Here is a 23,409-nt window from a genome sequence, read left to right on the forward strand (position 1 = left end):
TTTTTCAAAGATGAGATGGTTGTAGATGTGTGGCATTCTTTCTGAGGCCTCTGTTCTGTTCCATTGGTCTATATCTCTGTTTTGGTACTAGTACCATGCTGTTTTGATTAGTGTAGGCTGTAGTATAGTTTGAAGTCAGGTAGTGTGATGCCTCCAGCTTTGGTTTTTTTGTTTGTTTGTTTGTTTGTTTGTTTGTTTGTTTGTTTTTTGCTAAGAATTGTCTTGGCTATGTGGGCTCTTTTTTGATTCTATATGAAATTTAAGATTCCATATGAAATCTTATTTTTTGATTCCATATGAAATCTAACAGAAAAGGCAGCTTGAAGGGCCAGGCCAGCAAGCTTTGATATGCACTTGCCAGCCATTAGAAGCAGGGTTTACTCAATATGGTGATTCTTGCCATCTTTTCCTTGTCACCAGGTGTACCAAGTGTCATGGCAACTCCAGATAACACCATGTTTTTGAAATATTGTGGCAATCTGCATTTTCATATTAAAGGGCTAAGTTGGGAGGATCAGGTTTTTCATGGGCTACGTAAATAACACACCTGGTCAAACCAATCTGCTGAACTCTATGGAAACCAGACGCTGCCTCCTCCAGAATTTCAATATAAGCAGCCACATTTCCTCTGCACACAGCGTTTTCTCTTTGTTTGAATCCCCTCTCCCTCTATCTCTGTACAGAGGAGTTGTTTTCTTCTTCCTTTCTTCTTTCTTGCCTATTAATCTTTTTACTCCTTAAAACCACCCCAGGGGTGTTCATGGCATTAATCTTATAAGTGCATTAAACCAAGGACCCTAGTGTTCCTCCAGTCAATGGAGTCATAACATTTTGGTGCTCTGGCCGGGAATGGGAATTTATTCATCAAACTGATGAGTATGGAGTGAATCTCAACTTTAAATCTGTCCTTTAATATCAAGGCTCTCTTCCAGCTATCCTGTTGCCAAACTTTCTCTCTCTACCCACAGTCCCTTACTCTCTCTCTCTCTCTGTGTCTTATTGCAGGAATCTTTACAGTTCAGGGAAACAGGTCTGTTAGAGAAGATTTCAAATCAGAGCATGCAGTAACTCAATAAACGTCTGACTCTTTATGGTTTCTCCAACGAGCACATGATATTTCTAAGCCAACACTGCCACTTAGTGGTAATAAAAGTCCTGTTCATTAGACACAATGTTGGTTCTCTGTGGTACATTGCAGCTTCACAACTTTTCCATTTTGTGCTTTTGTACTGCTACTTCTGTGGATGGGAAAGCTCTGATTTTAACAGTTAGGAATAGGATGTCTCCTGCAGCCAGATTTTAGTCCCGATATCTTTCCCTCGATAGGAAAACAGCATTCCATTTCTGCCTTCCCTTAAGGCACCTATTCTGTCTCCAATTAAGACAGTACTTATTTAGTAAGTGGATGTTAAGTTTGGAAGTTAACCAGAATTTTTTTTAAGGATGAGTACATTAGCATGGGTCAAAATAGCAGGCAATCTAGCTTCTTTAAGCCTTGCCCAAAGGTAACACAGTCTCTTCAAAGATCCATTTTTTGGGGAGCCAGGCAAATCACACAGGTTTAGGAAATCAAAAGTAAATCACACCAGGTGGAAAAACTAAGATTGCATGGGTAAGCATGGTTAACCCCATCACTTAGTTCATCCAGTTCCTTGGCTTGAAGGGCCATGCCTACAACCATGGCGAGATCCAGAAACCAGGAAGGAAACGTATTCAAAAGACACTCCCTGTCTTCTCCTCCACTCTGGGTCATATGAAAAGGAAGGAGACGAAGAGGATGCTTTTATTCTCGCTTCTTTTTATAAATGGGTAATAAATTATCTTCGGCTTGCACCCCTCTGGAGTGCACTCTGAAACACTGAAACTTCTTTAAGCTCAAAATTTTAAAGATAAAATAAACTCTTTTTTTGTGTGTGCAAAGGCATGGCATTTTTACTAAACTTTTTCAAATGGTGTAAGATCAATTCAGTATTTTTAGCAATCATATCAGGAAGGCCCAGGGAAAATAGTTCCCCAAAATTAAAAAAAAACTTTCAGGGGAACCATCTGAGGATCCCCCTTATTTGGGCTCCCATCAGGTTCCCTTCTCGTTACAAAACCTTAGGTAAATAAAGGGAATCTTAGACTAATTTTCTAAAAACTGTTACAGGTATATAGAAGCTTTCCAAAATTTACATCAGATGTTTAACCTCACATGGTGGGATGTTATGGTCTCCTAAACCAAACTCTCACTGCAGCTGAAAAGCAGGTAGTTCTGCAATAGCAGATAATTTTGGAGATGAGCATTGTAGCTCCTAAAATACACCAAAAGAGAAAAAAGCAGATAGAAAAATCAGAGGCATAGCCAAAAACAGCATTCCCAAAAGGGAGGGAAGCAGTTCTGATAAACAACCCTAACTAAACCCCAATAGTTCAGGAAATGAATGGAAAAGAAACCAATTTTTTAACACATTTAAAAAAACCAGACCCAAACTTCTCTGTTACTCTAAACTGTTTATAATGAACCAAGAGCCAGAAAAGAATTCTGTAGCCTTTATGGAAAGGCTAAGAGAGACACTAATACAGTATACCTCCTTATTGCCTAGTTTAGTGGAGGAACAGCTCATCCTGAAGAGGTTTATTACATAGGTAGTTTTAGACACTAGAGCCAGTCTCTCTTTTTCTTCCTCTCTAATCCATGCTTCCCCTTTCTGATAGCACAACTGTAAGGGACATCTCAGGAAAAACTCTAATCCAATATTTTTCTCAAACTTAGTTGTAGTTAGAAAGACCTATTTACACATGCTTCCAAGTCATTGTCATAATAGCTCTACTGGTCATAAAAGCCTCCAAGTATACCCCAGGAAATAATTCAACTGGTTACAGCCCATGTACTGTGTCAGGATCACTGCTCTAAGGGAAGCTCTTAGCTAGCAAACAGCTGGTAAAGCAAGAAGTACGTAAAGCAGGATGAGCAGTAGTCACTCTCCCCAAACACAAGCACTCAGTTAGCTGAGCTAATAGCTCTTACAAGAGCAACCAAATTAAACAAGGGAATGGTAGCTAACATTTATACTAACTCCAAGTATGCGTTCCCAATTTTCCATGCTCATGCTGCTATTTAAAAGGAAAGGCATTTTCTTACCACTAATCTCCCGTAAAATATCACCAGGAAATTAGCAGGTTATTATCTTCAGTTTTTCTTCCACAAGAAATAGCAGGGATGCATTGTCGGGAACATCAAAAGAAAATAAATAAGGTAGCCAAAGGAAATAAATTAGCTAATCAGGAAGATAAGTCAGAGGCAAGGAAGTCTCAAGGCATTAACACAAGTAGCAAAAATCCAAAGAAATAAAACCACCTTTATTTAACCCAGGAAATTTAGTATTAGTAAAAACTCTCCTCTCTCTTCTTTTCTAAGCCAAGCTGGGAAGGGCCCTACACTGTTCTTCTTTCGTCCTTTCAGCAGTAAAAGTTACAGGAATCAATTCCTGAATACATCACACTCAGGTCAAAGCCTAAAAAGCAGAGGAAGCAACCTCTAACAGCCCAGAGATATGTCCAGAATATCAATGTGAAAAAAATTGCCACCAAATATTAAAAATTTTTAAATGCATATTTGCAGGAAATTTTAATTATACATAAAATTGTACTTGTAAATCTTTAAATCCCCAAAGGGAAATGTTTTACCTTAGGCAAGTAAAGTTTTAAACAATTTTTTTTAATACCATACCACTCTTGTGGCAACTGTTATAGTCATGCTACTGTTTGCAATAAAACTATACACTTGTACCTGCAATGTGGAATTCTGGTCATAAAATTTTAATTCACACTCCTATGAGAATCTAATGCTAGGGCTGATCTGACAGGAGGCCACTAAGGTGGCAATGCTTACCTGCTGCTCACCTCCTGCTGTGTGACTCCTTTTCTAACAGGCCATGGATTCTTACTGGTCTGTGACTTGGGGGTTGGGGACCCCTCCTCTAGGGAATATTACTTTCAGTACTCCAACTAAAAGCCTAACTCTCTCTCCCACTTGGCGGACACCAATCTACAGTTTTTGTATTTTCAGATCCACAAGATTGATAGAAGTTCTACTCTGCCACGATCTAAGAATCAACATCTAATTTACAGTACTATTTGAATTTCCTCAGTTGTCCAAAAGCATGTCCTTTATAGTTGTTTTAAAATCCATCATCTAATCAGGTTTCATGCACTTAGCTGCTGTGCTTCTTTAGTCTGTTTTAATCTAGAACATTCTCCCCATCTTGTTATGAAATTTTTTGACGCTTTTTGAATTTGTCATATACGAGGCTCCAAAAATGAAAATGAGCTTGGTGTGTGTGAGCAATTGAAAGGAGGTTAGTATATCAGGCTTTTCCTGTACCACATGATATCCTCTCAGCCCCACCTCTTCATCCAGCCATCAAGAAGGTGACCAGGTCCAGACAGTTTTTCACTGGCTTCATGCAGGTGCACATTGACATTGCCTTTCCTTAGTATCTATATTTCCAGTACCTTCCTCTTTCTAGCACTGGGCTTCTTTGAAATAGTGGAATAGGAATCTTGCCGAAATCCTCTCAGCACCCATGCATCTACAAATCAAAATAGTGGGAGACTTAATGCCAGTAGGATGACTTTTTAACAAGTGGGGATGGAGCAGATAGATAAATATTTCCTTTCATCTTCTGGGCAGAGAGTACTAAGAAATATTTTATATTTAAAGGGGGGAAGTGTGGACCACATTTATACAAGAAAAAGGCATAGAAAGAAGGTGGACCCTCATAATTGGAACCTAAATCTCTTATTGGGCAGATCACAGTAAAGATCCATTGCTGGTAATGAACTAGTGATTACTCATGGCATACTTAGTACCACAATTACTAAGTCTTGCTTAATATTACGATAACTTGTGTCACAATTACTAAGAATAGTCACCAGTGCTTTATTGGCAGGAAGTGCTGAGAGAAGGTGAAGGACTACAGTAGCTGTGGCACTAGAATGGTAGGGGTACAATGGTAATTAATCATAGGATTGTGGAAGTACTTGGTTTGGTTTTTCACTGCATTGGAATTTTTTTACCGAAAGAAAGAAAAGAGAGAGAGAGAGAGAGAGGGAGGGAGGGAGGGAGACATTCACGCCCAACAATTATCAATTCAAGGCACACTTTGAACACTAGATGTTCCTGATGATAGCATTTAAAGAAAGCCTCATATCCTGCAAGCATAGTGAAGAGAGTGCTGAGTGATGAAACTCATATGTAGGATCTGATTTCAAAAAACATGGCATAACTGCAAAGGAAACAGACTGCATGGTCTCAAAAAATCCCAGATATCAAAGTTAGCTCTGATAGTTAGATAACTCAGATTTCTAATTTCACAACTTGCTTTAAAAAAGTACACTAATTGAAATGCATTGATACGTGCTTAAAGATAAACTTATATATCAATGATACAGAATTGAGAGACCTGAAATAAAACTGAACATCCATTGTAAATTGATTTCAACAAGGGTGCCAAGACCATTCAATATGGGAAGGAATTGTCTCTTGAATAAATGATTTTTGGTTTTATGGGGTTTTTTTCTTTGTTTTTGTTTTTTTTTAACTTTTATTTTAAGTTTTAAGTTAAGAGTACATGTGCAGGATGTGCAGGCTTGTTATATAGGTAAACCTGTCATGGAGGTTTGTTGTACTGAATATCCACATGTAAAAGAATGAAGCTGGACTCTCCCTTTATACCATATACAAAAATTACCTCAAAATGGATCAATGACCCAAATGTAAGAGATAAAACTGCCAAATACTTAGAATAAATATAAGGTTGAACCTTCATGACCTTGGATCTAGCAATGATTTATTTGATATGATATCAGAAGCATGAGCAATTAAAAAAAATAAAATTGGCCTTAACAAAATTAAAAATTTTATGCGTTAATAAACACTATAAAGAGAATGAAAAGGGAACCTGAAGAATGGAAAATGTGTTTTGGCAAATCATGACTTGGTAAGTGTTTGGTATCCAGAATATATGAAGAAAGTTCACAACTGAACAACAAAAAGACAAGCAACCCAATTTTAAAATAAGCAAATGACATTTCTTCAAAAAGATATACAAATGACCATGAAGCACACGAGAAGATATTTAATGTCATTAGTCATGAAGGAAATGCAAATAAAAAACATGACATCTATCTTGAGCTATCAGGATGGATTGGGAAGGACCATCATTTAAGGACCATCTTAAGCATGTCTGAGCACAGAGTATATTTGGGATCCTGGGTGGGGCTTGCTGTGGCTGCTGTAGGGGGTTTAGGATGTGATTTCCAAGTTAATGGAGTTATGTTCCCAGGAGGATTATGGCTGCCTCTGCTGTATCATACAGGTTGTCAGGGAAGTAGGGGAAAGCCGGCAGTTACAGGCCTAATCCAGCTTTCCTGCAACCCAGAAGGCTGGTCTCAAGGCTGGTCTCACTCTCACCGTGCTACCCTCAACAGCACTGAATTTTTTTCCAGGCAGTGGGTGACAAGGGCTGAGAACTTGGCCCAGGCTAACAGCCTCCCAGCTAAGAAAGCAAGCAGGGCTTTCATGCCTCCTTGCCTGATGAGTCTGCACACAAAGATTTCATTACCAAGAGCCCAAAAGCAAATGCAACAACAAAAGAAGATAAATAGGTGAAGCTTAATTAAACTAAACCATTTTGCATGGCAAACAGAACAGCCAGAAGAGTAAACAGACAACCCACTGAGTAGGAGAAAATCTTCACAATCTATACATCCAACAAAGGACGAATATCCAGAATTTACAAGGAACTTAAACAAATTATCAAGGAAAAAAACAAACTATACTATCAAAAAGTGGGTTAAGGACATGAACAGACAAGTCTTATAAGAAGATATACAAATGGCCAACAAACATATGAAAACCTGCTCAACATCAATAATAATCAGGGAAATGCAAATCAAAATCACAATGTGATACCACCTTACTCCTGCAAGAAAGGCCGTAATCAAAAAATTATTTTTAAAAAAAGATGTTGGCATGGATACAGTGAAAAGGGAACACTTCTACACTGCTGGTAGAAATGTAAACTAGTGTGAAGATTCCTTCAGGAATTAAAACTATCCAGCAATCCCACTACTGAGTATCTACCCAGAGGAAAAGAAGTTGTTATACAAAAAAGATACTTGCACACACGTTTATAGCAGCACAATTCACAATTGCAAAAATGTGAAACAGCTGAAATGCCCATCAATGAATGTATTAAAGAAATGGCATTTGCAGCAACCTGGACAGGATTGGAGACCATTATTCTAAGTGAAGTAACTTAGGAGTGAAAAACCACAAATTGTATGTTCTCGATTATAAGTTGGAGCTAAGTTATGAGGGTGTTAAGGCATAAGAATGATACATTCATTGTATCATTCTTATGGAGACTCAAGGAGAAAGGATAGGAAGAAGGTGATGGATAAAAGACTACAAACTGGGTTTGGTGTATACTGCTCGGGTGGTGGGTGCGCCAAAATCTCACACATCACCCCCAAAAATCTTGTGTAACCAAATACCACATGTTCCCCAAAAACCTATGGAAATAAAAAATTAAAGAGTTAATAAATAAAATTATACGCACAAAAAAAAGCCATAGGTTACTACTTAACACCCACTATGATGGTTATAATTTTAAAAACGAAAAAACAAGTGTTGGTGAGAATGCAGAAAAATTTTAGAACTTGATTACATTGGCAATGGAAATGTAAAATGGTGCCATTTCTGTGAAAAATAGTTTTGTGGTTCTTCAATGAGTTAAACATAAAAGTAAAATATGACCTAACAGTTCCACCTCTGGGCTTGGATACAGGTGTTCAAAGAAAAACTTGTGCAGAAATGTTAAAAGGAGCACGATTTACAATAGTCAAAGGCTAGAAATAACCCAATTGTTCATCAACTGCTGAAAAGATAAACAAAATGTGATATCTTCACAAAATGGAATATTATTCAGCTACAAGAAGCAGGAATATGGATACATGCTACAGCATAAATGAACCTTAAAAACATTGTGTGTTTAATTTTAAGTGGAAAAAAGCCAGACACAAAAAGCCATTTTGTATGATTTCATTTACATGAAATGTCTAGGATATGCAAATCATGGAGTTAGAAGAATAGATTAGGGATTGTCAGTGGTTGGAGAGTGGCTGGTTAGTTGGAACAGAATGAACTTTGGATACTCGAGGGAAGGGTGGGAGGAGTGATGGATAGAAGGCTACATATTGAGTACAGTGTACAGTGCTTAGGTGGTGGGTACACCAAAGTCTCAAAAATCACCACCAAAGAATGTATGCACGTAACCAAAAACCACTTGTATCCCAAAAATTATTGAAATATATATATGTATAAATATTAGTTGATTGCAGCACTAATCATAATAGCAAAGACATGGAATCAACCTAAATTGTCATCAATGACGGACTGAATACAAAAAATGTGGTACATATACACCATGGAATACTATGCAGCCATAAAAAAGAACAAGGTCATGTCTTTTGAGGGAGCATAGATGGAGCTAGAAACCATTATCCTTAGCAAACTAATGCAGAATCAGAAAAAAATACTGCATGTTCTCACTTATAAGTGGGAGCTAAATGATAAGAACTCATACACACAAAGAAGGAAACAACACACACTGGGGCCTACTTGAAAGTGGAGGTAGGAGGAGGGAGAAGAGCAGAAAAAATAGCTTTTGGGTATTTTGCTTAGCGCCTGGGTGATAAAATAATCTGTATAACTAACATCTGTGACAAGGGGTTTACTTATATAACAAACCTGCACATGTACACTTGAACTAAAAATAAACATTAAAAAATGGCAAAAACAAATAAATTGAGGGAAATTTAAAAAATTTATCTTTTATTCCATCTTCTTGGCCTCTCATTTTCAAACAGAGGTCCACATACACCAATGTTTAGGACCATCACGAGTGGCATCCCAGAGGAATAGCAATGCTGAGGGAGTTAGGCATTAAGGACATCACAGAGTATATTTATTCTTTGGGGGTTTCAGCAAAAACTGGAAAGACCAAAAGACCTTTGAGATGGGGAGACTTTAGAGTTCAGAAATGACTTTCTGCTTTTTGAGCAATGCCCTATTTGCTGGGAGAAGATCATGAATTTGGACTGAGGAGGATGAAGAAAGATGTTAAGTAGGTTTCCAGAGGCAATTCAAAAATTGTTAGTTGAATATTGACCCTGGACTCTATGTCATCTCTGTATCTGGAATGTCATTTCTGGCTACCATGAGCACAGAGTAGTAGCTGAATAAAGATGAATGTAATGAATGGGCCATAGGAGGTGCACTGACATGGTGAATATCATTCAAGAAAGGGCAGTCACTGTGTTTGCCTAGCAAGGCTGGAATTTAGGACTCTGTTAGTTATTCAAATAAAATGGGTGCCAGGCACATGGGAAGTCGATATGAACTCCAAGTCATTTTCTGCTCAGGAAGCCAGGGGTTCCAGGATAGCTTTTATCCACTCAGAGCACAAATTATGTGATTCCCCAAAAAATGAATTCCATGCTGGTGATAGGGTGTATGATCCATTATCTAAAAGAGAAGTGACCAAGACTGTGACAGGGAAGGTGTAAGGAGGAGAATGTACCCAATCAGAACACGAGAGCTTCTAGTGAGAGGGGAGGGAATTACATTCCATACTGGAAAGAAACAAGGAAAGGAGCATGAAGAGTTTCATTCACTGTGTGTTGGCACCTCAAGGTATCTGGATGCTAGGTTAAAGAAGGGGACAGGGAGGGGCATACCGATGAGTGAGGCTGGAGTTGCAGAAGCTGTTGCAATGAACATGAGGAGAGAAATTAATGATTGAAATGACACCTGAGATGGTCCTTGCACAAAAAGAGCCTATTTGGTGGGACTCTCTTTAATCTACCTTCATTGATTTTTAGGTAATATGTTGTTTTTCTTCTCCTAAGTGATTCTCCTTACATGCTATGAAGCAGACAATCACAGCTCTTGTTGTGGGAAAAGGGCTGTCATTCTGCTATCTTGGTAGGAACTCCAAGAAGCTGAGAATGGAGGGTGAGGACAAGCGCTACAGAGAAACATTCCCAAAGAAAATGAAAATAGGTGTCTGGTTGGTTTCAGCAAAAATATGGAGTAGTGATTACTGTCTATTTTATATTGCCCCTCTAAAATAGGTGTGTGATAATGTGTTTCTTTGGTGCACATGTTGAGAGAGATTGCAAGTGATAATTTGTAGTCAACTTACAGACACCACATCCTGATTAGATAAGATACTGCACTTTGCTCTCAGCCTGTTCCTGTAATTGTATTGCCTTCAGAGATTCCTTACAGGGTTAGTGTTTTTGGGTATGTGGGAAGGATATAAGCCATTTGCATCTGAGTGAAACTAGTTGCTAAGAACTGTCCCTTATGACTACAGTCACAATAACCACAGCTTGTGGAGTCCTCTCCTTTTGATTAGGGCTGTCTGTGTGACTCACCTTGATCAATGTACTACCATAGAAGTGACACCGTCTGCCATTCAAAGGTAGGTTCTAGGATGCCATGGACCTTCTCCATGAGCCTTTTGGAAGCCAATCACCATTCATTAAGTCCAAGAACTGTGAGGCTCTCATTATTTGAGGAAATTAAAGCAATGAATGGGAAGGTGAGGTCGTGAAGGAGATAACCATCCTGTTTTCAGGTGTTCACTCAGCCCTAGTGTTGAGTTGGACATGAGTAAAGCATTCTCTAAAGTCCCAGCCTAAAACATCTCTCAGAAAACTTGACTCCCATCACATAATCTAACACACGAGTTTAGTAACCTGTAAAGCTGGGAGAGATCAAAACAAATCATTGCTTTTAGCCAATATGTGTTGGGAGGTTTGCTATGCTGCAATTCATCACTGGAATAGCAGCAAAGCAGGGTCTGCTCACTGTGTCCATATATATGAATTGTGTCAATTCCAGTAATAATCTCCATGTGCTCTGCTCTAAAACCATCATCATTTATTTCCAAAGAGAAGCTCCTGGATTCTCCCCACATAAAATGAAAAAAAAACTTCAAATATTTGCAAATAAGAATAATTTGGATTCTTTAAGGGATTCTCTTAACTATTACTTGGATTGAAAACTTCACATGCAAAACTTGTCATCTTTTTCTTCATTTCCTTCACAGCAGGCCTCACAAAGCCAGGCACAGTGTTCATACACAATAAGCATCCTGAGAACAATGGGAAAAATTAAGAAATTCCACATAATTTTTCTCAAGTTATAGGTTCTCCCTAAAGCCATCAGGTACACCTGCATGGCTGTAAACAGCTACCTAACTTTCAGTGCCGTGAGTCCTCTGAGATTGGGTATTTTGGTTTAGACTGTCTGATGTCAACTACGGGCTATAGAAGGATGCTGTTCCTAATGTCTTCTCAGACATTCCAGAGACCTTGTCACTCACTTCTTCACAGGAAGGTTTATCCCCTTTGATTTCCTGATGCCTCCCATAGAATGTGGGGGCCCCTTTTGGGAATGACTACTTCCTCTTTCTTCTTCTTAAAGCAAGAACCAAATTATGTGAGGTTTCGTGCTGTTTTAATGACCAAGCCCAGGGGAAAGGGTGAGGAGGGATTGTTAACAGGCTCTAGGAATACCATGGTCAGATAGAAAAATGGATTCCTCAAAAATGAAAAGTGTGATCATCTCCCTCAATTGTAGACACACACTGAGGTCAGGGAGACATCTCTCCACACTTGAATCATCTTCACATATGATGGCGGGTGTCGATGGGCAAAGCCGTAAATGTATTGGCCATTTACCTTTACCTACAAGAGGAAAAATGCATCAGACGGTATGCCACCAAACAAGTTTTCAGCTTCTTCACTCTGCCCTAGGACCAATAATATTTCCTAAGAAAACTCCTAGTTATACAAGTGAATGTGGTAGACACATTTCTGTTTACAGATGACGTTTTGTGCCTACTTGAGACAGTTGATGACTTTATTTCTAATGCTTTCTTTCATTTCTCTAGTGAAGTTCTACACTGTGTCACACAGTCCCTGTTAACTCAGCCTCCCTTCTAGCCTGGATGATCCCCATCACCAGAGGCTGTGTCTCAGGAACTTGAGACCCTGCATCTTGCACAGAGCCTGCCACAGGGTTAGTGCTAGACCATGTCCATTGAATGCATACTTTTCACTTCCATGAACTGTGACTGCCTTTTACTACTGATGGCACAGTTTTTCTTTGGAGTAGCCTACATCTGAGGTGGCAGTGGCAAAGAGTGAAAGCCAGTGTTGTTAGAGAGTCGAAGGAGGACAGGTGTTGTAAAACATAGGATATTATCTTCAGCCACTTCTAAGCACAGGAAAAGATCCCTCACTTGAATCTGAATAAAATGTGAATCTTTTGGCCTACTCATTAGAGAAAGCCAGAAAGTATGGATGTATTTCTTATACTGAAGCTATAGAGAAAGTCACCTTATTAGTATTAATTTTTCAAATTTAAAATTCACACATTTTTCAAGTTTTTTCTTTTTTTTGTAATTATCTTCCAATATAAGTATTGGGAGGTTGGTAATGACAAAAGGATTGATTAGAAAACTTAACACAGCATCATTCGTGAGAGCAAAATGCTGGAAACAACTTTAATGCCCAAATTGGGTAAAGTTCAATAATTTTGGGTAAACTTTTTCATGCAATATTATTCAGTCTTTAAAAACTAAAGCCGCACCATGGGTTGATAATGTCTTCAAGATATATTCTTTGACAACAAGTCAACTTAGTTCCTAAACTGTAATGTGTAGAGTAATTTATACCAGGATTTACTTAAAAACAAATGAAATCATAGACATATCTATATGCTTCCATAGGCAAAGATTTCCTCTGAAGGGGTGGACACGGTGGCTTACGCCTGTTATCCCAGTATACCGAGAGGCCGAGATGGGTGGATCACTTGAGATCAGGAGTTCAAGACCAGCCTGGCCAACATGATGAAATCCCATCTCTACTAAAAATACAAAAATTAGCCTGGTGTGGTGGCACACACCTGTAATCCCAGCTACTTGGGAGGATAAGGCAAAGGGATCGCTTAAATCCAGGAGGTGGAGGTTGCGGTGAGCTGAGATCACAGCGCTGCACTCTCACCTGGTTGACAAAGTGAGACTCTATCTCAAAAAAAAAAAAATTTCTCTGAAGGAGAGCAGAGCTCTAGTAATGTTCTTATGAGTAGAATTGGGGCCCAAAAGTGATATGAAGGCTTAATTTTTGACTGATTAAAACAACTTTTTTCTTAAGTATATTGTATTTATTCAGCTTAAAGAAAATTTAATTAATGGCATAAGTAGAAAAGAGCACTATGGGAAAAGACAGAGGAGATTCTCTACTTTGGGGAAAATGGAAGGTGAGCTGACCTTGACCTTGGTCAGATTTGGGAAAGAGCTGAGGATGGCAGTGCAAGCAGAGTGTACTCTGTGATGAAAACCTGGTGCAGGAGTAGTTATGGAAAATGGGCCCTGAGGGGCTGGTAGGGCTAGGTCAATGAGAGCTGCCTCCTGCTCTGGGGGCCCACAGAGCCCGGGTGCTGGGAGCTCCTGGGGTGCTCACCTCGTACTGATTGTGAAACACGTAGATGCGCAGGTCAAATGGTTCGCCATCCTCAAAGGGCACATAGTGTAATTTCTCTTCCAACTTCCATACCCCAAACTCACGACTGTTCATGACCACACGATGGCCAAAGTGCACTCGGAAATGGAAGGCAATTTCTGAGTCCTCATCTGTCTCAGTGTAGAAATCCACCTGCAGCTGTGGGTCATTGCTGAGGGCAAAGCACATAGCACGTTGGGCAGTTTACACTCCTCCCTTGAGCAAACACACGCTTAACACACACACACATCCCTTCCCCCCTTTACCCAGGGCAAAAGTCTCCCTGATGATGCTGCAGGCCTGGTCCCTGTGGGGATGCTTCAGCTCCTCATGCCCCCGGCAGGGAGATGCTGTGCTCCTCATCCCCAGATGAAAACTGAGCCAGTCACTGACCTGGGCCTGAGTTGTTCATTCCCTGAAAATTCAATGTCCCTTGATTAAGAGCCACAGCTCCAACCCACTGAGTGTTCTCCTCCCCTGGGCCCCATGGCTGGCCCACATGCACTTGCTGCAGATTTTATGCCAGGTGCTGGAGGGTCTCCAGGACCTGCACCTACATGAAGCCTCCATCCTGCCAGCTAGACATTTCCACATCACTTACACATAACATCAAGCCCTTAGCAAATATTCTCCCTTCTCCACCCCCTCCATTAGACCATGGAGTACTCACATAAAAGAGAGGTTCGGTCTCCCTTTGATAATCACACAGGCACCAATAGACAAGGACACAGGACGTTTGTATGGCACCTGCCAGGGTATTGAGAGTGAGTGAGAGGTGCAGGGTCAGGTGCAGCCTCCCCTCCTGTAACAGATTCCCATGATACAGGAGGTTAGAGATCAAAGGGCAGACTCCGAGGCCTCCCTCTTTCACCTCACCACAGTCAGGGCCTCATATTCCTAAAGATATGGTGGACCCATAGGTAAGAGCAAGAGTTCAGGAGCCAGGATGCCTGGATTCCGGTCTCATTCTGCCTCTTACTAGCAGTACATCTTATATCTGTTACTGGAACTCTCCTTGCTTCATTTTCCCCAGCACAAGGCGGATTATCAGGAATTCCTACTTTGTAGGATGTTCTCCATAATAGAGGAGTTAATATATGTAAAATTTTTACCCTAATCCTTGGCATGTGTAGGGCCTGTTAGGGGTGACCTAACAGAACAAGAGAGTCCTCCTGAAACACTAACCTGCCTTCATTTTCACCTCTGAAAATAAAAAAACCTTGAGGATGTAAGATTTAAAAATTCACTCCAGTAAAAAACAACGCTTGTTAAAAGAGAAAGGGAAATAATGAAAGAACAGGAAACCCCTGTGTGTGGGACACACATGCATCACAATCGTCAAGGGCAATGGACGTCCTTCCCAGAAGGGGCCACATTGCTGAGAGCACAGCCCCAGGACTTGCACAAATGAAGCCTGTGGGTCAAGGACATAACTGGAGGGAATGATTGATTTCTATGACAACTACAAGTGGTTGATGATTTTTCTGTATCTTTGAGATAGGGTCTTGCTCTGTTGCCCAGGCTGACATGCAGTGGTGCAATCATAGCTCACTGAAACCGCAAACTCCTGGGTGGCAGTGATCCTCACACACTTGCTCCCTCTTGAGTACCTGGGGCAAAAGGTGCCTGTCACTCTGCCAGTTGATATTTAAAGGTTTTTTTTTTTGTTTTTTTTTTTGAGACGGAGTTTCGCTCTTGTTACCCAGGCTGGAGTGCAATGGCGCGATCTCGGCTCACCGCAACCTCCGCCTCCTGGGTTCAGGCAATTCTCCTGCCTCAGCCTCCTGAGTAGCTGGGATTACAGGCACGCACCACCATGCCCAGCTAATTTTTGTATTTTTAGTAGAGATGGGGTTTCACCATGTTGACCAGGATGGTCTCGATCTCTTGACCTCGTGATCCACCCGCCTCGGCCTCCCAAAGTGCTGGGATTACAGGCGTGAGATATTTAAAGGTTTTTTTAAAGAAAGGACCTCACTGTGATGCCCAGAGTGGTCTCAAACTTCTGGCCTCAAGTTATTCTCCCATCTTTGCCTCCCAAATTGGTAACACAATCCCCAAGATCCCCACCAGTTAAGCCGCCTGGGATGGCTCAATAGCCATGGCCAGTGAATGCAGCTACTTGGTTGATTAATATCCACTGTAAGCTCTGTCTGAACTGAGAGTAAACTTGTTCTTTCATGGGTGGAGGAAAAAATTTAGTTTCATTTCACACAGAGCTTACAGTGGATATTTTGCGTTATTCAGTCTCTGAAACCACGGTCTCTAATGTTCTTCCCTAGCAAATCAGTATCTGCACACCCTCCTGTCCCAAGATGGGAAGAATAGGCTGGGTTGGGAACAGGGAAGCTGAGCCTTGGAGGCAAGAGCCAGTGATAACTCTATGCAGACCCCACCTGAGGAATCATCACCCCCTAGTCTGCATTCCTCTTCCTCACTCTTACTGGGAAGAGACATCTACTGATCATACATTCCACTCTCATAAGTGATCTAAAACAAGTCCTCGGTAACTCACAATCCCCAAGATCCCCACCAGTTAAGCCACCTGGGATCCACATTGACACACATGAAAGGACACACGGCTTCTTCATCAAAGGTGCTGCTGTTTGGGGAAGAATATTTGCATGCACGGAAAGCCACATGCATGTTCCCACTTCAACACAGTAACATCCCAGCACACACACCCACAGACACACAGAGCCACGCTACTCACTGAGTCACACACACTTACTCCCTGTGCACATAAAGATGCCCGTGCACTGGTCTGGCTGTGCTCACACACACACTCACTTCACAGTCATGAAGACAATGCACACTCACCCCCTTACACTTACACACACACCTGCTCAACCTGGTGGGCCATCCACCTCCCACCTAAAGTCACATCATCTCAGCTGATTTCACTCTCATCAGACATTATCTTTTTTTTTTCTTTTTTTCTTTTTTTTTTTTCCCGGCTAATTTTCTGTACTTTTAGTAGATCATCAGACATTATCATATGCTCACAGAGGGTTACACTGATCCAGGGTCCACACCCCACACCCCACACCCCACAAGCATCTCAGATACCATAGCCTCAGGGTTTCTCTTCCACACACCCACAACTGTCAGTAAAGCATTCACAGAAGGAATGCTCATATTTTCATCTCATAAAATCTCCCAGTTTTTGTTGTTGTTGTTCTTGTTTGTGTGACTAGAGATTATTGAAGGCTGTGCCTTTTCAACTCACAGGTAGAGATGACATTGGTCTCTCCGTCTGGGCGTCTCTTCAGAATTGTGTCCAGTCTTCTGAGTGATTCTCTGAGTTGCAACATTTAAATGATCCATTATTGCCTTGCCCTCTGGCTTCATTCCAGATTCCACGCTCCTCCCAACAAACTTTCCTTGCAGCATGAGAAAGGCTAAGGTGTCAGGAAGAAACTCAGTCACAACCATAGCTATTTGCAAGTCCGTGTCTGTAATGCAGCAGGAATTACCACCACGGGGGAGGTACCAGGCTATAGATTGGGTTACCAGAGAGATGCATAGATAAGAATGATGGGGTTAGGGAAAGTGATTGTAAAGCCCAGCCTTTATGCCTCTCAAGCCTTTTCTCCACTATGCAGAATCTAGCCAGAAGGTGTACGTTTTCCCAATTTTGTACAATGGCTAAAAAAATTTTTTTGGAGATTTGGGGGAAACACGTTAGCTCTAGAAGGTAATTCTTCTCTCTGCTTTAAACATTCCATGAGAGCACTGACCTTGATCCTCAGGAGGATCTAGGGAGAGAAGTAGAGAAAGTTCCTGCATGAACCTGCCCCATGCTAAGCTGCTTGGTTCTGCCAGGTGAGGGCCACTCTCATCTGACTGTCACGCACCTGGGTTCTAGCTGCACCCTCTCCTTTCTCTTGGTGTTCAAGTAAATCAAAGTTTCAGAAACACTGTTTCTCCTGCAGATTCTGGGAGAAAGGTGAGAATATTTTTTTGTTTTTTTTTTTTTAACTTTTAGGATCAGGGGTACATATGGTGATAAAGTTGTGTCATGGGGTTTGCTGTACATATAATTTCTTCATCTGGGTACTAAGCGTGGTACCCAATAGTTATTTTTTTGCTTCTATTGCACCTTTCACCCTCCACCCTCAAGTAGGCTCCACTATTTGTGGTTTCTCTCTTGGTGTCCATGAGTTTCATTATTTAGTTCACACGTATAAGTGAGAATATGCAGTATTTGGTTTTCTGTTCCAGCATTAGTTTGCTAAGAATAATGGCATCCAGCTCCATCCATGTTCCTGTAAAAGACATAATCTCATTCTTTTTTAGGACTGCATAGTATTCCATTGTATGCATATACCACGTTTTCTGTATCCAGTTTGTCCTTAAGGGGGATTTAGGTTCATTACGTGTCTTTGCTATTGTGCATAGTGTTGCAATGAACATTTATGTTCATATGTCTTTATGGCAGAATGATTTCTATTCCTCTGGATAGACACCCAGTGATGGGATTGCTGGGTTGAACGGTAGTTCTGTTGTTAGCTCTTTGAGGAATCACCACACTCCTTTCCACAATGGATGAACTAATTTACAGTCACCAACAATGTGTAAGTGCTCCCTTTTCTTCACAACCTTGCCAGCATCTGTCCTGTTTTGACTTTTTAATAAGAGCTATTCTGACTGGTGTGAGGTGGTATCTCATTGTGGCTTTGATTTGCATTTCTCTAATGTTCAGTGATGTTGAGCTTTTTTTGTATGCTTCTTGGCCACCTATATGTCTACTTTTGAAAAGTGTCTGTTCCTGTCCTTTCCTCACCTTTTTACATTGCTGTTTTAAAACAAGTCTCACTCTGACACTCAGGCTGGAATAGTGTGGCACCATCTGCAACCTCTGGCTCCTGGCCTCAGGTAATACTCCCAGCTCAGCCTCCTGAGTACCTGGGACTACAGGCTCATGTCACTATGCCAGGCTAATTTTTTCTATTTTTAGTAGAGATGGATTTTTGCCATGTTGCCCAGCCTGTTCTCAAATTCCTGGGCTCAGGCGATCCACCAGCCTTGGCTGCCCAAAGTACTGCAATTATAGGCATGATCCACTGTGCTGAGCCCCTTACCCGCTTTTTTATGTTTTTTTTTTTATTATAAAGTTGTTGACGTTTCTTATAGATGCTCAGATATTAGACCTTCTTCAGATACATAGTTTGAAAATATTTTCTCCCATTCTGCAGGCTGTTTACTCAGTTGATAGTTTCCTTTGTTGTGCAGAAGTTCTTTAGTTTAGATTCAGTTTGTCAATTTTTGCTTTTGTTGTGATTACTTTTGAAATCTCCATCATAAAATCTTTGCTCATGCCTATGTCCTGCATGGTATCACCTAGGTTGTCTTCCAGGGTATTTGTAGCTTTGAGTTTTACATTGAAATCTTTAATCCATTTTGAGTTGATTTTTGTATATGGTGTAAAGAAGGGGTCCAATTTCAATATTCTGCATATGGCTATCCAGTTCTTCCAGCACCATGTCTTGAATAGGGAGTCTTTTTTCCATTGTTTGTTTGGTCAGCTTTGTTGAAGATCAGATGGTTGTAGGTATGTGGCCTTGTTTCTGGGCTCTCCACCCTGTTCCATTGGTTTAGATGTCTGTTTTTATACCCATACCATTCTGTTTTGGTTACTGTAGCCTTGTAGTATAGTTTGAAGTTCGGAAATGTGATGCCTCTAGCTTTGTTTGTTTGTTTGTTTGCTTAGAATTACCTCAGTTATTTGGCTTTTTTTGGTTCCATGTGAATTTTTAAGTAGTTTTTTGTTTTTTAATTCTGTGAAGAATGTCATTCCTAGTTTGATAGGAATAGCATTGCATCTTTAAATTTCTTTGGGCAATATGGATGTGGAGAAATAGGAATGCTTTTACACTGTTGGTGGAAGTGTAAATTAATTTAGCCATTGTGGAAGACAGTGTGGCAATTCCTCAAAAATCTAGAACCAGAAATACCATTGGACCCAGCAATCTCATTACACCCAGTGTGGTCTAATGGGATTTACACCATTTACTTGAGCAAGCAGCTGCTCAATATGCCAAGAACATGGACAACTCACCCATTTTCCCAAGTGGGAAAAAATTATAAATAATTCTGCTATAAAGACACATGAATACATGTGTTCATTGCAGCAGTATTCACAATAGCAAAAACTTGTAACCAACCCAAATGCCCATCAATGGTAAACTGGATAAAGAAAATGTGACACACATAAATAAATCATGGAATACTATGTATGCAGCCATTAAAAATGATGAATCCATGTCCCCTGCAGGGACATGGATGAAGCTGGAAGTCATCATTCTCAGCAAACTAACACAGGAACAGAAAACCAAACACCACATGTTCTCACTCATAAGTGGGAGTTGAACAATGAGAACACATGGACCACAGGCAGGGGCATATCACACACTGGGGCCTGTCAGGGGCTAAAAGACAAGGGGCGGGATAGCATAAGGAGAAATACCTAACATAGATGACAGGTTGATGGGTGAAGCAAAGGCATACAAATGGCCAACAAACATATGAAAAAATGCTCAACATCACTAATGATCAGGGAAATGTAAATCAAAACCACAATGCGACACCACCTTACTCCTGCAAGAATGGCCATTATCAAAAAATCTAAAAAATAATAGATATTGGAGGGGATGAGGTGGAAAGGGAACCCTTTATACTGCTGGTGGGAATGTAAACTAGTACAACCACTATAGAAAACATTGTGGAGATGCCTTAAAGAGCTAAAAGTACAACTACAATTTGATCCAGCAATCTCACCACTGGGTATCTACCTGGTGGAAAATAAGTCATTATACAAAAAAGATACTTGCACATGCATGTTTATAGCAGCACAATTCACAATTGCAAATATGTGAAACCATTCTAAATAACCATCAATCAATGAGTGCATAAGAAAACTGCAGTATATCTATATATGATGAAATACTACTCAGCCATAAAAAGGAATGAGTTAATGGCACTAACAGCAACCTGGATGGGATTGGAGACTATTATTCTAAGTAAAGTAACTCAGGAATGCAAAACGAAACATTGTATGTTCTCACTTATAAGTGGGAGCTAAGCTATGACTATGCAAAGGTATAAGAAGGATAGAGTAGATGCTGGGGATTTGTGGAGAAAGGGAGAGGAAGAGGTAAGGGATGATAGATTACAAATTGGGTTAAGTGTATACTGCTTGGGTGATGGGTGCACCCATATCTCACAAATATCCATTAAGAGACTCAGGAAACCACATATCACATGTCCCCCCCAAAACCTATAGAAATAAAAGATTTTTAAAAAGATCAAGAAAAGATCACACTGGAGAATACCATGTAGGAGAAGAGATATCATCATGAACATCTTTGTAAAATACAATTTGCCACATTCTTCAAGGCAAAATTAAAAAAAAAAAAAAAAAACCACTGCTCAAAGAAATCTGAGATGACACAAACATGGAAAAACATTCCATACTCATGGATAAGAAGAACCAATATTATCAAAAGGGCCATAATTCCCAAAACAATTTTCAGATCCAATGCGATTCATATAAAATTACCAATGACATTCTTCAAGGAGCTATATAAAACTATTTTTTAAAAATTCTCATGGAACAAATACAGCCCTAATGACAAAGGCAATCATGAGCAAAAAGAACAAAACAGGATACATCATGCTATCTGTCTTCAAATTATACTACAATATAGCATAGTATTGGTAGACACACAGACACATATGAAACAGAGCAGAGACACTACAAATAAGGCCACAAACTTGCAACCATCTGGTCTTCCACAAGCTGAGAAAAACAGGCAATGGGGAAGGGACTCCCTATTCAATGAATGGTGCTGCGATAACTGTGTAGCCATAAGCAGAAGATTAAAACTGGACCCCTGGCCGAGCACGGTGGCTCATGCCTGTAATCCCAGCACTTTGGGAGGCCGAGGCGGGTGAATCACGAGATCAAGAGATCGAGACCATCCTGGTCAACATGGTGAAACCCCATCTCTACTAAAAATACAAAAATTAGCTGGGCATGGTGGTGTGTGCCTGTAATCCCAGCTACTCGGGAGGCTGAGGCAGGAGAATTGCCTGAACCCAGGAGGCGGAGGTTGCGGTGAGCCGAGATCACGCCATTGCACTCCAGCCTGGGTAACAAGAGCGAAACTCCATCTCCAAAAAAAAACAAAAAAAAAACAAAAACTGGACCCCTTCCTTATACCATTCACAAAAATCAACTTCAGGTGGATCAGAGACTGAAATGTATGACCCAAAACTGTAAAAACCCTAGAAAACAACCCAGGCAATGACATTCTGGATATAGGAATGGGGAAAGAATTCATGATGCAGGTGACACAAGTCATTGCAACAAAAGCAAAAATTGACAAATGGGATCTAATTAAACTGAAGAGCTTCTGCACAGCAAAGGAAACTATCAACAGAGTAAACAGGCAACCTACAGAATAGGAGAACATTTTTCCAAACTATGTATCAGACAAAGTTCTAACATTCCGCATCTATATGGAATTTAAGAAATATGCAAGAAAAAAAAATTTTATTAAAAAGTGAGCAAGAGATATGAACAGATGCTTCCCCAGAGAAGACATACATGTGGCCAAGAAGCCTATGAAGAAAAGCTCAACATTTCTGATTATTAGGGAATGCAAATCAGAACAACAGTGAGATACCCTCTCACACCAGGGTCAGAATGGCTATTATTTAAGTGTCAAAAAGTAATAGATGCTGGCAATGTTGCAGAGGAAAAGGAATGCATATTCATTATGGTGGGAGTGAAAATTAGTTCAATCATTATGGAACACAGTGTGATAATTCCTCAAAGACTTAAAAACATAGCTACCAATTGACCCAGAAATTCCATTACTAGGTATATACTCAAAGGAAATATAGATCATTCTACTATAAAGACATATGCATGTGTATGTTTGTTGCACCACTATTCACAATAGCAAAGACATGGGATCAATCTAAATCCTGGTTGGTTGCTATAGGCACTAGGGCTGAGTGGAGATGAGGCTGAAAGCTTGTTTTGTGGCATGCTGTATTTTTCCTCTGGTAGGTAATGGTAAATGGCAAACTGTTCACAGCATCGTCCATAAACTCCCACCATGTTATGTGAAGATGGTGCAAGTGTGACGATGTCTCCCTGATCTCAATGTGTGTCTGTGATTGAGGGTGATGTCCACACTCCCTGTTGTTGAGGAACAACAGAAACTCCGCATTTCTTTGTGACCATGGAATTCCCAGAGCCTGCTAATAGAATGATCTCTTCTCATGCCTTCCTCTTCTCTTGTCAATAAAACCTCACTACATTTTCCAGGATCTGGCTTTTACTCTAATAAGGAAAAAGACAAAGTGGCACAAGCACACAAGTGAGACAGGCAGTGAGTCACAGGACCACTGGACTGTCTGAGATGACAAAATGAACAACATTCTCTACAGCCCGTACTTTACGACAGACACTCTGAACCAAAATTCTTCCTTCATTTTGGATGACTCATTGCAGTGAAATATTAGGTATCTATTTACAACCACACAGGCATAAATGGCTTTGGGTAGAGACTTTATAATTTGATGAAAGTCAGGTGAAATATCTTAATTCTTTATTCATCCTAAGAATGTTTCTTTTATCTTGAAACTGCCTGGATTGGTGTGGGATGCACTGAAGGAATTGAAAGAAAAATTTAAGAAAGTTTACATCAGTGTTTGGTTTTCTGTTCTTGTGTCTTTTAGGGGACTGGGTACTAGGGGAGGGATAGCAGGAGA

General features: G+C 40.3%; 2 protein-coding genes across 3 annotated transcripts in view; one reads left to right on the forward strand and one right to left on the reverse strand.

Annotated features, from left to right (window-relative positions):
* The window catches only part of LOC105723400 (galectin-4-like), a 135,497-nt gene that overhangs the window by 16,299 nt on the left and 95,789 nt on the right, over positions 1-23,409 (forward strand). The gene's annotated exons all lie outside the window — the stretch shown is intronic.
* LOC105723405 (galectin-16-like) lies at positions 11,689-16,867 on the reverse strand. Its single transcript, XM_021670454.2, has 4 exons — positions 16,853-16,867; positions 14,294-14,370; positions 13,585-13,795; positions 11,689-11,805 (listed from the first exon to the last, which is right to left on the reverse strand). Exons 1-4 carry the CDS (start codon positions 16,865-16,867, stop codon positions 11,689-11,691), a joined length of 420 nt encoding a protein of 139 aa, XP_021526129.1.

Source organism: Aotus nancymaae, unplaced genomic scaffold (assembly GCF_030222135.1).
Source record: "Aotus nancymaae isolate 86718 unplaced genomic scaffold, 86718_ANA_hifiasm-v0.15.2.pri h1tg000028l, whole genome shotgun sequence".
Taxonomy (NCBI): domain Eukaryota; kingdom Metazoa; phylum Chordata; class Mammalia; order Primates; family Aotidae; genus Aotus; species Aotus nancymaae.

Coding starts and splice junctions, on each gene's coding strand:
- LOC105723405 (XM_021670454.2), bottom strand. Junction 13,796..14,293: donor AGACCGAACCTCTCTTTTAT/GTGAGTACTCCA, acceptor CTTTGCCCTCAG/CAATGACCCACAGCTGCAGG. Junction 11,806..13,584: donor TGTTTCACAATCAGTACGAG/GTGAGCACCCCA, acceptor TTCCTCTTGTAG/GTAAAGGTAAATGGCCAATA.